At 58.3% G+C, this 15,818-nt stretch overlaps 1 protein-coding gene across 1 annotated transcript in view; it reads right to left on the reverse strand.

The window, feature by feature from the left end:
* Positions 1-15,818, reverse strand: part of NTNG2 (netrin G2) — a 96,339-nt gene that overhangs the window by 4,228 nt on the left and 76,293 nt on the right. The window contains exons 5-9 of the mRNA XM_012001595.1: positions 14,105-14,277; positions 10,621-10,644; positions 3,521-3,622; positions 1,775-1,942; positions 28-162 (exon numbers count right to left, since the gene is read on the reverse strand). Of these exons, the coding sequence (XP_011856985.1) occupies positions 28-162; positions 1,775-1,942; positions 3,521-3,622; positions 10,621-10,644; positions 14,105-14,277 (602 nt within the window). The remainder of the gene's footprint in view (positions 1-27; positions 163-1,774; positions 1,943-3,520; positions 3,623-10,620; positions 10,645-14,104; positions 14,278-15,818) is intronic.

Genomic DNA, 15,818 nt, shown 5'->3' on the forward strand with positions numbered 1-15,818 from the left:
GCCCACGGGGGAACGGCGCGCACTCACGGTAGCAGCCCTGGCGCCAGTAGTGCGTGGGGAGGCAGTCGTCGCACTTGGGGCCCGCCGCGCCCTCGCGGCACTCGCAGAAGCCGGTCTCGTTGCACCGGTCGTGCACGGAGCCTATCTGGTTGCAGTTACACTCTGGACGGACACGGGCACGTGGTCAGGGCTACCTGTGGGCGCCATCTGCTCGGACCCCCACTCTCCCAGCCTCGCAGCCGGGTCTCCGCACTCCCCAGGGGATGCTCCCCACACTGGGTCCACGTGAGCCCGCGGCTGGACGGCGGGTGGGGACTGCCCGGGGTGTCCAGACCTGGAGGGAAGACTCCGGCTTCCTTCCCTGGGATCAAAAATCTCCCAGCCCCGCCTTCCCCGCCCTGGCTCTGGCATGACCCGGGTTAGCCCCTTCCCCTTTCTGGGCAACTAGAGGGGTCGCTGACCCTTCCCATCTCCAAAGAGCTATGACTCCGACAGATGGCAGAAGCTCAGCGGAGGCCACTGAGCATGTCTGGGGCTGCTGTGCTGTGGGGGTGGCCCTCCTCCACAGCTCCTTTCCAGGGGAGTGGAGGAACAGCCTATTCCTGCTCCCGGGGGGGCCCAGTTGGTTTCCTTGGGGCTCTGCTTTGTGGGAGGGGGCGAATATCCTCCACCCTGAGAACCCTTGCAGCTCAGTGATGGCTCTGGGGGTGGAGGCAGGGAGAGCCAGGGAGAGGAGGACGGTGCCAGTGTGGGGGCTCCTCTAATTGGATCCAAAGGCCCTGCCCTGTTCCTGCAGCTGGCCCCCTGTGACGTCAGCGGCTTTGATCACTTAGAGTTGATGGAATTATCTGACGGCTGCCGCCATAATTCAAACCGACAGCTCCAGCTTTGCAGGAGCCCCTCCTCTGCGCAGCCAGAGCCGCCTGCTGGGTGGGGGATGGGCGATGGTGTCCCAAGGGGCCTGGCTGGGCAGAGTTGGGGGACAGCCCCTGGGGCTGAGACCTGGCCTCTACTGACGACGGGGGCAACTATTCCAGGCTGGTGCGTTTTGGTTGGCAGTCATGGCTTTGGTCTTTGCCCAGGCCCAAGGCCCTGATGAACTTCCTTCTCTACCCCAAAGCCAGTCCTTGAGTAGAACTTGGAAGAAAGCAGACCGGGTGCCCACCGGGGGTGAAGAGCAGCTTTATATCTGGAGCTCGGCTGGTAAAGCGTTTGAAGAAAAGCTTCAGCCACAAAAAAAGAGCTGAAAACTAATCTGATCTGCCTCCTGATTTGATGAATGAGGAAGCCAAGGCCCAGGGAGGGGAAGGCACCTGCCCAAATGTATGCAGCAAGGCCATCTTTTGGCCCCCAACTGGCCCCCAAGGAGGAGGGATAGGCTGTTCCTCCACCCTTCTGGAAAGGAGCTATGGAGGGGGACTGTCCCCCCCACCCCCCCACCGACACCAGCCCCAGACAGATGCTCAGTGGCTTCTGCCACTGAGTGCCTGCCACCTGCTAGAGTCACAGCTCTTTGGAACCAGGAAGGGTCAGTGTCCCCTCCAGTTGCCCAGAGAGGGAAAGGCCACTGGTAAGTTTTGCAACTCCAGTGCCTGCCGGAGAACCGCAAGGGGAGGTTACTAATAGAGTAGCTTCTGGAGCTTTCTGTCCTTAGAGATGGAGTGGGCCCTGGAGTTAGAATTCCCACAGCCTCCCCAGGTGATTCTGATGCGGGGGGCCCCAGAGGGGGCACGCATTCCAGCAAGTTCCCTGTGCCGTATCCGCGCCCTCTCACCAATGCAGACGTTCTCATCATCCAGCTCTGCCGAGCCGTTGCGGTAGTAGCCCAGCCGGCAGTGCTGGCAGTGCTGACCTCGCGTGTTGTGTTTGCAGCTGACGCAGGTCACCACATTCAGGAAGTCAATGTAGCTGCAGCGGTTGGAGTGACCGTAGCATTCGCAGTCTGGGGCGGCCAAGTAGGAAAAATATCAATGATCAGTGATAATTCAGGGAAACTGAGGCACAGGGCAAGGAAGGACTCACCCCAGGTCATGCAGGGAGGAAGGCATCTTTGGAAAAGATGGTGCCCTAGGCCTCCAACCCTTCTGTCGGATTCAGGAAGAGACAGGCCTCCCTGCTTTGAGCCCGGAGGAGAACCTGAGTAGGCTGAGCCCAGGGATTCCCACCTGGCCCTGTGGGCAGGGAACCAGGGAGGGCCAGTGGGCAGCACCTGCTAATGCCTGGCTGGGCACCAGGGCCAAGTGCTCACTGAAGGATGCCCGCGTGCTGGAGTGATTAGAAAGTGATTCATGCAGGGAGGGTGGGGTCATGCCACCTGGCTGTGCACTGGGGGAGGGCGGCGCCTGGGTTCACCGCGCTCCCTGTGGTGTCCTCGGGTGGATGAATGCATGGATGGACGCTGGACAAGATGCAATGGGCCAGGAGCTCCTGCCCATGCTGCTTTGGAAGATGGTTGGGAGGAAAATGCCCACCTGCTGGACCCTTTCTTATTAGCCTGAGCTTTCTGCAAGTTTGGTTGTTTTGCAGGATGCTAAGAGTGAGTGCCACTTTAAAGCAGGTGCCCCAGGAACCTGTTTGCCTCCCCCTGGCCCTGGCCCGGCTTGTGACTCGCTGCTCCTGGAAACACATGGTTTCATACCAAGGACCACCACCACCATGTCCTGCCACCTCCTGCACCCCACTCCTATGTGGTTCTCAGGTTGACCCCTGCCTAATCAGCTCCGCTCTGAGGACCAGACAAGCTTGGGGCAAGGCTCTCAGGGACTGGAGGTGAACCCCACAATGTCAGTGGAGGATTTGGTAAGGAAAGTCACCATCCCTAAGAATGGGGGGGGCATCCCTTGATGTTCCTACGAAGGGACACAGTATTCACCCGCCCACACACCCTCCAGCAAGAAAGCCAATGTGGCTGCCCCTGAACCAGGAAGGACACCGGCCACCCTCTTGAAACACCATCTGTGTATCTCTAGAGGACCCAGCTTCCTTTTTGTGATGGGATAAGGAGGGACTGACCCAGTGGTCAAGGGCATGGGAGACCCTGGAGAAACAGCCTGTGCCCATGAGAGATGGTGGGCATTCCCACCTGTGGGCCACCTGGGTTTGCCCCCTTCACTTTGTCCCTCCAGAGACAATGAGGTGAGGCATCCTCTAAGTGTCCCAAAGAGCAGCATCGGTGACCCGTGTGTCCCAGATTCTGCTTCAGCCGAGATGAGCCCCTGGACCACACCTCCCAGGGGAGCCAGGACAGGCTATTTCTGGCATCTGCTCTGCCCGCTGTGTGGCCTGCCCACTGTGCCCAAGTTGGCTTCTGACTCACACCTGCTCCCAGCTCCCTTGGGGAGGGAGGCCTGTAGGGAAGAGAGACTCAGTTTAACCTTGGCCCAGCTACTCTGGGAGGGTTTTCTGAGCCAGGCATTTGTCCTCTGTCCTGCACCGTCTTGTCCTGCACCGTCTTTTTCCAGTGGCGGTTGGGGAACAGGTGGCGGGGAGGGCTGATGGGGCCCCAGGCCCATCCTCTTACCTTGGAATTCTTCAATAGGCATCACTTGAGGAGATTTGGGCTTGAGCTGGAAAAGTTTGTAGCCCTTGGCAGGGGCAGGGGCAGCAGCAGGGGTGCCCACAGCTTGGAGAGATGAGAAACAGGTTCTTTCGTCTGCCATGGTCCCGCTGCCCAGGGAAGAGCCCAGCAAAGGCTTCCAAGCGGCCCTGGGCCAGCTTTAGGGCAGGCAGCCTTGTCGCCTGCTCAGAAATGAGGGAGGGAGAGGCCCCTCTGGCCTCAAATCACACAGCCCCTCTCCTCGAAGAGCCCAGGGAGATGGGGCCCCTTCCTGAAGGAAACACAGCACATCCCGAGCTCGCAAATTAGCCCTGCCCTTGGTCCCCTCTCTGAGACCATGGACACATCTGGCTGGATTACTCCCCCAAATGACTTCTGTAACCCCTGACACCCCCCGCGCCCTGCTAAGGCCTTCTTGGAAGCCGAACGGCTTTTAGACGGATTGATAGCGTGTTGCACACCTGTCTCTTGCTCTCCCCACCTCCTCTTCAAACTTCCGGGAGCATCAAACCCAGAGACTAAACCTGGCATTTAAGGACTTTGGCATCTCCCTTCCTTTCTGAAACAATCTTCCTGCTCCAGCCAAAGTGAATCCTTCGCTCTCCCTGGAGTCCCACTCGCAAGTGCTGTCAAGCCAGGAACAGCGACGCCCTGCCCAGCATCCCACCGGGGCCGCAGCGCCCTATCTGTGCGTGAGCAGGCCACTGTCCCGGAAGCGTCACTGCCTTGGCTTCCCCATGGGGGTCTGTGGCGGCCTGGTGGGCCCAGGGCAGGGAAGTGATGGCTCCCGTCAGCTTTGTCTCGATCACCACAGAGGACACCAGACCCAGGTCCTCCGCGTTTCTAGGAACCAACCATCCGACCCTCTCTAAATATGCTTCCAGCGCCAGAGCTTCCTGCCAGTAGAGGGCGCTCAAAGCTCGGCTCGCTGCTCAGAGCTGGGGCTGGAGGGAATTTGAACACGTGAGCTGGAGGAACAGCTCACCGGTTCCCTAGACCTCAGGCCCTAATTCCCAGCCCAGGCTTGGTGAACTGGGGCCAGGGACCATTTCCCTTCTGGAGAGTCAGGCAGGCCTGCGCGTTTCCTTGGCGTGTCTGTCTACGGCTACAGATGAGCCCGTGCGTCTCCTCCCGTGTAACAGGAGGATGTCAGTGTCTTCCAGGATCCCGCCCTCCCACCTTTAACCCACACATTTTCCACTTTGTCAGGCTCCCTGCCATCCCACTGCCAAGCCTTTGCCCTGGCTGGTCCTGCGGCCTGGAATATGCCACCTTCTTCCTTCACCCGCCACAGTCCACCCTCTGAGGTCTCATGGCCCCCGCTCCTGCAGGGAGCCCCCTCTGACTCTCTCTGTGATCCAGCAACTGCCCTGGTGTCCTGTGAGCAAGAGGGAGCTGGAAAGGGGGGTTCCTGTCATGGGAGGCAGGACCTACACTCGACTCCGAAGCCCTCGCATGGAGTGCTGGTGGAAGAGCTTGGCGTGGCGGTGCCACATGGAACTTCTCTAAGCAGGTGAAGTTTGGGGGCAGAGCGGGTAGACCTGCTCTACCAGGCCGCTCCCTCACCACCATGCCCTAGAGCTTCCCAGGCACCGACATTCTACACCCGTGCCCTCAGTTGGTTGCTGCGCCACCACCCCCCCGCCGACCCCAGGTCCCCACCACGCACCCCTGCTACTTCCACTACAGGGGGAGGGGCCTATGAGTCTAAGAGGGCGCTTCCCCGGGGTCTCAGGCCCATCACAGGCCTTGCCCCCATACCTTCTGCACGGGCGGCCACCTGGGACCACCTGCTTGAGAGAGAGGCAGCCGTAGATGGCCTGGTCCACTCTTGTGGGGAAGAAGAGAAGAAACCAAGTTATGTGAGGGGGTGGTGCTGAGGGAAGCTGGGCACTTACTGAGGCACCACAGCCCCGCACCCCACAGGCCCCTTAAAGCAGCAGCACTATCAGGAGAGGCTCTGTCTACATTGGCCAAAGGAACTGGGTCCAAATCTACTACAGAGGCAGCATCTACACTATTGCAGTCTGTGGACGGCACATACAGACTTCAAGCCGGATAGATGGGAGGTGGCCTCATGCCTGAGGATCTGCATATGCTTCAGTGAGACCCTTCTACACTCCCTGTGTGATCCCCGTTCTGACTGAAGGACAGAGCTAGACCAGGTCCCGTCTCTGGGCCCAGACCTCTCTGAGCTGATGTCTCTAATGGCTGCAAAGTGGGGCACGTGTCCCGGCCAAGATCTTAGATGTGTCCGGAAGCGTTCTGGAAGGCCTCCTTCCTGTCCAGCCCCAATCCAGGGACCGGAGCCTCCCCCAGCATCTGACTTGCTTCCCTGATCACTGCCCTTCTACCTTCCTGACCCCTGACCCCTGGCCTGGGCCCATTTTCACCAGGGACCCCAGCATGAATCAGCCCCCAAATGCCACCGTGCTCAGCCCCTAGACTAACAGGACCCCCAGCCAGGAAGGCAGGCAGGGCTGGCAAAGAACTGTCCTGTGCCCAAATTTCCAAGGACAAACCCAGGGGGACAGGGGAGGGCTGCTGTTTTCTCCTTCTTGAAGGGATTATACACAAGGGTGGCTGCGGGGAAAGAAAAGGAAAAGCTACCAGCTAACAAGGGCGGAAGAGTTCCCAGCTGGGAGCGGAGAGCTCTGGACATCAATTGACTTTAATACGATGTTCAGTGGGAAGATGAGGCCGCCAGGCCCAAATTGGCAAGGGCTTAATTAGAGCCACGAGAAAGCCAGCCCTGAAGGCATTTGCTTCGGAGTCTGTCTCCCTCCACCCTCCGTGGCCCAGCCCAGGAGAGGATTAGTGTCTCCAGCGGCGTTTTCCGCCCCCAGCGCTGTCCTCCAGACAGCTTGACATTGGCAGGCGGGAGAAACATCTGGCCCAGGAGTTCAGTGGCCCAGCTGGACTCTGGTCAAAGAGCCCAAAGCACCTGTTGAGAGGCGTCCGGGGATATTCAGGATCTTTCAGGTACCAGGGTCTTGGGGAGGGAAAGAGTCCTGGCTGGGCTGCCCAGGGACACAACTCAGGTGTGCAGGAAGCAAGTTCTCGCCAAGGCCTGTGTGCTGTGCCAAGGCCCCATGGAAGCCTGGTCTGCTCCTTTGGAACTGGGAAGCCCTGCAAGCCAGGCCTTAAAGATAGCACTACCTGGCCGGGTGCGGTGGCTTACGCCTGGAATCCCAGCACTTTGGGAGGCTGAGGCGGGTGGATCAGTTAAGGTCAGGAGTTCGATACCAGCCTGACCAGCATGGTGAAACCCCGTCTCTACTAAAAAGACAACAATTAGCTGAACCCGGTGACGGGTGCCTATAATCCCAGTTACTTGGGAGGCTGAGGCAGGAGAATTGCTTGAACCCGGGAGGCGGAGGTTGTGGTGAGCTGAGGTCGCACCATTGCACTCCAGCCTCGGCGACAAGAGCGAAGCTCCATCAGAAAAGAAAGAAAAGAAAGAAGGAAAGGAAAGAAAGGAAGGAAAGGAAGAAAAGGAAGAAAAAGAAAGCAAGAAAGCAAGAAAGCATGAAAGCATAGCCCCTGGAGGCCTCAGGGTAACAGCTTTGGGTGGCTGAGTTGGCGCACCCTGAGTTCAAATCCTGCCTGTGCCTCTCCATAATCCCGGGACGTCGGGCAGCTGCCTCTTTTTTTTTCTTCTGAAACAGTTTGATTCAGGTATAATTTACATATCATAAAATCCAGCTGCGTCTTCCTAAGCCTCGATTCCCCTCACCTGTGGGACTAGGAAAATAACAGCCTCCATCTCACAGAGCTGTGACCCCAGAATATAATGATACGATGATAGGAGCACAGCCTTTAGCCTGGGAGAACTCACCCTCAGCAACTGCAATGATCGTTTTTATTAATGGGGGCTCTGGACAGGGGCTTCGGTTGCTGAAGAGGAGGGAGGAGCCCCTAGATGTGGGCCGTGGGGGCCACTGACTGTCACATTGGAGGCACCTCCTCCCCAATGTCCCGCTTCTTGACACAGGGCTGAGGGTGCAGAGCAACACTGTCTTGCTGAGAGGGAGGGTGTGCCTTCTGCTCCCCGAGGGGATCCTGGGGATCCTTGCCTCCCCCACATTTACCACTCCGGCCTCTGACTTTTCCTCTTTAATTCCCAACTTTGCACAATCTGCCCAGCCTCCCACGGCTGCCCTGGCACCAAGTCAGAAGCAGCTCCGCAAATGGATTCAAGGCTCCTCTGTGTGTGTGTGCGTGTGTTTGTGTACGTGTGTGTGCATGCATGTGTGTGTACGTGTGTGCATGCATGTGTGTGCGTGTGTGTGCATGTATGTGTGTGTACGTGTGTGTGCATGCATGTGTGTGTGTACATGTGTGTGCATGCATGTGTGTGTGTATGTGTGTGTGCATGCATGTGTGTGTGCATGCGTGTGTGTGTACGTGTGTGTGCATGCGTGTGTGTGTGCGTGTGTACACTTGCACATATGATATGGAGAGTATCTGGCCTCCCAGCCGGACCACTGTTTGGAGGCAGGCACAGCACCCACCACCACTGTTTTTGCTTCTGTCTGCCCACCACAGGCTCAGTAGCCAAGCACAGCTCCCCTGTGGCTGGGCCAACCTATGTCTGAAGTCCAGAATTCTCAGAGTGACCCACGTCCTCCACCCCAAGGAGGATTCCTGGGCCAGGAGGCTTCCCTGAAATCCTCCAATCTTTTGGCTACCCCTGCCTCCTGTAAATGCCTCGTGCAGAAAGGGAAGGATGTAGAAAGAAGTGGGATGTGCTGCCCCCAGGGGAGCCGCTCTGGATGGCCTAGGAAGGAGGAGGTCTTTCTCTCAGCATTTGCCCCCGCCTGGGGAGCCTGAGTGCCCACGCAGCAACAGGCCAAGGCAGGAGCTGACGGAGGGGACTCTGCCCTTCAGAAATGCCACCCCTCCAGGGGGAAGGAGCAGTGGGGCAGGTCCTCTTGGATCAGAGAGAGGGAGGGCCAGGGCACTACCCAAGGGGTCAGGAGTCCCCACCGGGTCCTCCCTGCAGGGAGGTGGGGGACAGGATATGGCAGGTTATTGGGGCACCCCTCCCCGGCTGGGACCAGGAAGAATTCCCCTTGGTCATTGTCTTCCTGGAGCCCTCTGGGAAGGAAGAATCCTTTCAGACCCCTGGCACCTGCAGTGCGCCGAGTCCAGGGACATTCCCAAGGTGAGTCCAGGTGAGAGCAGAGGCCCACCCCAGCACCCCCAGCCTTGAATGTATGCGAATCCCTCCTTCGGAGGGGAGTGAGAATCAGGTTTCCATGCTTGTCTGTGGCAGACCCCTGAGGGGGCAGGACGTCTGGCCCTGGCCTGGCCTTGCGCTACATACGCAGTCCCCACATTCCCAGCAGCCAAACCCAACTCCAGAGGCTCCCTCTGGCCTGCTGATCAGAGACGTTTGCTTTCTGGGCTAACCCTGCTCCATCCATCCCACCGGTGCGCTGCTGAGGGGTTAAGGACAGAGAGGCCCTGGGGGCCAAGTGGGGGCAGGGTGTGGGCGGGACTCCAGCAACCGTGGAGGCAGAAGCACCACTGGGAGACAAGGCCGGTCTTTGGCTGCATGTCAGGATGGCCTTGCTGCCCCCAGCACCTTTCCTCCCAGTTCCTGCAGCTGTCTGGCCACACTGGTCTGGGAGACCTTCTAAGCAATGGCTTGAAGGGCAGGAGGAAGACGATTTCGGAAGCTGAACTGACCATTGAATCCCCTGGTTGGGCTCAGGAACAGGTTGACCCAGGTGACCTGGAAGCCCCTTTGGCCTGTGGCCTCCCCGCTCTAGGGTTGCAGCGTCTCTATTCTAAGAGCCAAGCCCCTGCTCTCCCGCACAGGGCTGCCGACCCTCCCACCCCAAGAGAGGCGGGGACCCAGGCTAGAAGCAGGAGAGGGTGGGATGGCAGGGGTCACTGTACCCTGGCACCCACCTGTGGGCTGTAGGGTGCTGGGAGCCGTGGGGGCCCAGGCAGTGGACGTGGAAGGGACAGGAGTAGTGGGAGCCCCTGTCATGGCTGTGGTGGCCACAGTGGCCACAGGGCCTTTGGGGTCGGGGTCTTTCTGGGACCTGCTGATGCCTGGTGAGAGATGGGAAAAGCAAGAGAGGGTGGGGGGGGTTGCTGAGGTGGGGACACTACAGAGAAGTAACTTACGACGGCTGTGCAGGCCAGCGTCCCTGGCGCCCTCTAGGCCCATTGGCTTCCCAGCCAGGGGCCCTCTGGGTCCTGGAGGGACAATGTGGGTGGGATGTGGGGCCCCACGGAGCCCTGGCGGAGGCTGACAGTGCACCCCAGAAGCATTTCTGAGATTTGGGGTCTGCTCCTGGCTGGCTCTTTGACAGTGGCCAGTCCTTTCCTGCTGCCTCTCGGAGCAGATGGCGACCTCCCAGGGGGAGGGGTTTGCAAGGCTGAAATGAGAGACTGTGCCTGGCGCCCTGTGAGTGTTTGGGGACAGTCTCGATGACATTCACTGATAACTTGCGGGCACCATGTCGCCCTCACCCTCCTGGGGAACTCTCAGGACCCCCACCTCCTGCGGATGCCCCTCCTTGGTCCGACTCCCCTGGGACCTGAGCTGACCTGGACGAGCAGAGCCCCGGGCCAAGCTGGCTACAGAGGCTGCTCAGAGGGAGGCTGCCCCCACGGTCAGGCTGGGGGGTGGATTCTGCCCCTGGTGGGGGAAGGTCACCCCACTCTTGCCTGGCAGGAGAGACTCCTCTCCCAGATCCAGGTGAGAGAAGAGGCCCGGGCGGCAGGAGGAGCAGGGAGCCCACCTGGGGCCAAGGGACCTGCAAAAGGTCCTGTCCCGTTTTCCAAAGCAGCACTGATGGAGCTCCTGGGAGAGCCTGAGACTTGCTGGACAGCAGGCCACAGCAAAATGACACATGACACATGGCATATGATGTGGAGGGGAGAGGTGGAGGGGGGAGAGGTGGAGAAGCAGATGGGGCGTAATTAGAGGACGGAGTGAATAGGCCCAAGTCCCAGAGGGGACACCGAAGCCCCTTTTTTCTCTCCTGCTTTTTCCAGGACATGCAAAGAGGGGCCCTGGCCGCCCTCCCTGGGCGTGTACTTACTGCCAAAGGAACCTGCAGCAGCACCTGCGGGAGAGAGAGGGGCGTGAGCTGGCTGCCCCAGGGGAAGGGGCCTGGCTGTCGCCTCCCTGCAGAGGGGCCAGCAGGGCAGGGGAGGGCCTGGAGGTGCTCCTCCCTCAAGAGCACCTGCTGCACCACACAGCTGCTAGCAATGATGACCTCCAGGGTGTGGGGACCGGGGTGGATTATCCAGTTCCATCCTCACTGCAGCCCTGGGAGGGAGGAACCACTATTGGCCCATTTTGCAGATGGAGACACTGAATCTCAGAGCGGTGACTTGCCCTTGGGGACATGCTGACAGGTGCCAAACGCTCCACTGGGAGCTTCATACACACTCCTATTTTAGATTTTTGGGCCTCCAGTGCAGGACAAAGACATTGTATGGAGTGTTCCTGTCTAAGAAGTGCAGTGTGGCTGGAAAACTCGCTGAGAAACCACGGGAACGGCCGTCACAGGTGGTGTGCGTCCCACGTGCCAGGCACGGTGTCAGCATCCCCTACATGAACCGTGCCATCCTCATAAGAACCCCATGAGGGAGTTTCCTTACGGTCCTGATTCTACAGCTGAGGACACGTGGCTGGGGGAGAAATATAGCTGGGAGTGGGCGAGGCCTGACTCGAATCTGGGTATCTCTGTGTGTCCAGGGGATGGGGGAGGCCTATGATCCTGGTGTGACCAGGGGCCTCGAAATCCTGGGGTGAGATTCATCCCAGTTGCAAAAGGAAGGAGCTGGTGCCACAGCTTTCTCCACAGTGTTCCCAAGAAAGGACGCTGTGGGATCAGCAGTGGGACGTGTGGCTCATGGACTTCTCCTGGGCCTGGGAGGACGAGCCTATCCCCACCCACTCCTTCTTCCACCTCCGTGTCTGGGCAGGCATCTGCTAGACCCTGAGGACACCTCGGGGCGCAGCCACAGTAAGCACCACCAGGACTGGGTGGTGACCAAGTGAGGCTCCGTGGGGACAGGCGGGACATCAGGCAGGGCACAGGGAGGTCCTGGGGCCTCTAAGTTGGGCCCTGGAGGGTGATGATGGGCTGGCCAGGTGGGGGCAGAGGGGTAAGGAGGTGGGAAGACATTGGGAGTGAGGGCTGCTGCAGGGCTGAGGGTGGCATTGGGAGAGACCTGGGGGGATGGAGGGAAGTTGGAAGAACGTGGGGGGAGGAGGGTCTCCAGTCAAGGTGACCCCGAGACTTGCAGCTTGGCCCCGTGTGTGTCAGTGCCACTTACTGAGGAGGGGTCACGGCAGGGGCAGGGTGAGGGCAAAATTAGCCTCTGTGTCTCCTTGGGCTATTTCCTGTTGGTGCCCCAGAGAAGGCAGGAGACCCAGGTGCTGAGGACAGCAGCGCCTGCAAATATCAGAAGAAACCCCTCCTTCCTGGGGCTTGGGGGCCTCAAAGGCAATTCCCAGGGACTCCCAGGGAAGCAGGAGGTGGGGCCAGCCCCAGGAGTCTCCCCTAAATAAGGAAGCACCAGCTGCGCAGCCCTTACAGGCCTGTCTGTCCATCGCTGGCTAGACCGGTGGTGGTGAGTGGTGGTGAGGGTGGGGACAGTGGATCCTCCTAGGTGTGACCTGCAGCTAAGTGTCTCAGGTGGCCAGAGACGGGCAGAGGGAGGCCTTGCAGAACCTCCAGATGCAGGAGGCAAGTGGAAGAAGAAAAAAGTCAGAAATGGCCAGACATGGTGGCTCATGCCTGTAATCCCAGCACTTTGGGAGACTAAGACAGGAGGGTTACTAGAGCTCAGGATCTCGAGACCAGCCTGGGCAACATGGCAAAACCTTTTCCCTACAAAAAACACAAAAATTACCCGGGCCTGGTGGCATGCACCTGTGGTCCCAGCTACTTGGGAGGCTGAAGTGGAGGATCGCTTAAGCCCAGGAGGTTGAGGTTACAGTGAGCCATGATTGCGCCACTGCACTCCAGCCTGGGCGACAGAGTGAGAAACCTATCTCTAACAAAAAAAAAAAAAAAAAAAAAGGAGGGCGTGATGATGGAGAGAACGGAGGCAGAGAGGAGGGAAGGGAGAGAGGCCCTCAGGATAGACAAAGGGGAAGCCAATTTGTGAGTCAGGGAGAGAGTGACGGCCACTAAAGAGAGACCTCAGGAAAGGGTTTGGACCACAAAGAGATGAGGACGGCAAGCTGGGAGGAGGCAGTGGCTGGAGTGGGCTGTCAGCCCCCGGAGCGCTCTTTGTGCCTTTGAAGACCCGAGAGTGCTGGTTGGTGCCTGCCAAGTCACCCCTTCAAAGGCCTGTCTCACCGCCTGCTGCAGCACACGTGTGACACGCCTGTCATGGCCTCTGCACATGGCTCTCAGCTTTGATCAGCCTAAAGTCACATAAATCTTCCACCCGTCGAGGGAGGATATCCAGATGGGGTGCAGGAGCCCACTGCCCAGGCCTGGTGTGGGCATCAGATCCAGTAGCTGCCCTAAACCCTGGCATTGGCACGCAACTGACTGTGAAACCTGGGAGGGCCCCGAGGTTCACTGGGCCTCAGTCTGCTCATCTGGACAATGGACCATAAATAAGGACTGCGCCCTGTGGGGCTGTGTGAGGTGGAAGCGAGATACACAAAGTGCCCAGGAGGGCCTTGGGCACCAACCACGCACTTGAGAACGGCCAGCATCTGTAAAGTGGCAACGGTGGGGGTCAGGGAGAGCCCACCCCAGGGGCAGTCTGTGGCCTTCTCCACTTGCAGCCCAGGGGCTTCCTGAGTGGGGGTCCTCCGAAGGGGGACTATGATGCAGACGCGAGTGGGCAGACCCTGAGGATGGCTCCCTGGCATGGCTGGGCGAGGACAGGAGAGGGGTGGGCAGAGAGCACGTGCGGGGGACTCTGGTGCAGGCCACAGAGGACACATCTGTAAAATGGGATGACAGGAGCTCAGCTCCCAGGGGTTGCTCTGAGGATGGAGGAAGTGCTGAACACGCAGCACTTGGCTTTTGTGGCTTGCTCCAAACACCCCAGAGATGCTCATGATCAGGGATGATACTACTGATCCCCTCACCTGAAGTGGGGGTCCCACCTCATCACTCCCTGCCATCCCACGGGGGCCTCCTGCCAGGTGTCAGGGTTAAGAAGGGGAAGGGCTACAGAAATGCTGCTCATCTCGGGTTTCCCTGCGGACCAGGGCTGGAAGGGCAGCTTAGCGTTCCGCAGGATGCAGGTATGCTAGAGGGACATGTTACAAGACCTGGTGCTTGGGAGCTGTAGAACAAAGTGTGTGTGTGTGGGGCATGCATGCATGTGTGTGTCTGTGCATGCACGTGTTTGTGCATTTCTATGTATGCCCATGCCTGTGCATGCATGCTCGTATGTTTCTGCGTGCACATGTGCATGCATGTGCACACGTATGTGCCTGTGTGCAGGTATGTGTGCGTGTGTGTATGATCCACAGCTCCTGGGATGGATGGGCGGGGAAGACTACAGTCATGCAGGCTTGTGGCCCCAGGGAGTGGCACGTACAGGCATTGGGAGAGCCGTGGGGCAGCGGCAGGTAGGAGCCGGCCCGCCAGGACCGGGTGCGGAAATTCTTCTTGCACTTGCCGCAGTCGGGGCCGGTGGTGTTGTGCTCGCACTCGCACTGCAGGCTGCCCTCTCGCATGGAGCACAGGTTGGCATGCAGGTTGCACTTGCACCTGGGGACACACCGAGAGGGCAGAGATGTCAGAGAGCTTGTGGGCAGCCTGGCCTGGCCTCTGGGGAAAGGAGAGCCTCCCAGGAGGGGCCCAGGAAGAAACCCTGGAGGCCACCAGCCTAACCTTTAGGCCAGAAACTCCTTGATGCCCCTTCCTGCGGAGAGATCAACGCCGCGTTCCGAAGGCCACCGCTGCACTCACTGCGCGGCTCTCCTCTCCGCTCCGATGCTGGTTTCAAGGATTCCTCACATCTCAGTCGGGGAGAGTGATGGTACTCCCTTGTCCCTGATGCTAGAGTCTTAGTAATGCAGCTTCTGATCACCTAGCTTTTGACTGAGGTGGGTTGATGGGTGGCAGAGGCAGCTGCCAGCCCCTGGTGGAGACAGGGACCTGGCCACGGGCTGCACCCCACTGTGTAGAAAGGCACCTGGCTTCGGGCTGGACCTCTGCTGTCAGCTTGTGGTCCACGGCCACACCCTTGAGGGTGACAGAACCCCCAACTCCCACACCCCCATCAGTTCATTCACACATGTATTATTCATCCATTCATTCAAATATTTATAGGCGACTCATTATTCTGAAAACTGGTAAATAAAGGGAAAGAATCAAGCATTTATCCTGCCTGTCCTATATAAACTGTACCTCGGGGTAACCGAAAGTTGATGAGGGGAAGCTTCTTTTTTGTAGAAGCATTTCACAGGAGAATTTGCAGTCCCTGATGAATGAATGGCTCCAGGCACTGAGCCGCACCAGCCCAGAATTTCCCACTGAGAGGCCAGCAGACAGTGAGCGTCTCTAGAAGAACACACCCTCACCCGAAGCCAAAGCAATTGAACCTGAATCAGATCAAGCCTCTAGACCGAGCTGTGAGCACATAAGAAAGACAGAGGACAGAGCATCACCCTGAACGACACCAGGGGACGCCATCCGCAAGATCTGGACTGGAGGAATCTCCGGCAGTAATGACCACTTTTTTCAAGGGACGAGTTGACTGGAGAAAAAATTGATATGGAAAAAGGATGGACCTAGAGCAGGAGAAACCTCAAAAGTATACCGATTAATGGCAGACGTGAAGCTCCTCTGGCCCTTGGTTCAAACATCCTGTAAAATCAAACACGCAAACAAATGGAACGTATATTTATGAGATAACTGGAAATTTGGACATTGCCTATATTAGATGATATTAAATTGATGTTTACTAGGTGTGATGATAATATCGTGGTTATGTTTTTTAAAGTCCTTATCTTTTAGAGAACCACACAGGCCAGGCATGGTGGTGCGTACCTATAATCCCAGCACTTTAGGAGGCTGAGGCAGGAGGATAGATTGAGCCCAGGAATTTGAGGCCAGCCTGTGTAACATAGTGAGATCCTGTTTCTACAAAAAATAAAAAAATTAGCCAGTGTGGTGGCGCATGCCTGCAGTCCTAGCTACTCAAGAGGCTAGGGTGGGAGTATCCCTTGAGCCCATGAGTTCGAGGCTTCAGTGAGCCATGTTTGCATCACTGCACTCCAGCCTGGGAGACAGAGCAAGACTCTGAC

Source organism: Mandrillus leucophaeus, unplaced genomic scaffold (assembly GCF_000951045.1).
Source record: "Mandrillus leucophaeus isolate KB7577 unplaced genomic scaffold, Mleu.le_1.0 Scaffold665, whole genome shotgun sequence".
Lineage (NCBI taxonomy): Eukaryota > Metazoa > Chordata > Mammalia > Primates > Cercopithecidae > Mandrillus > Mandrillus leucophaeus.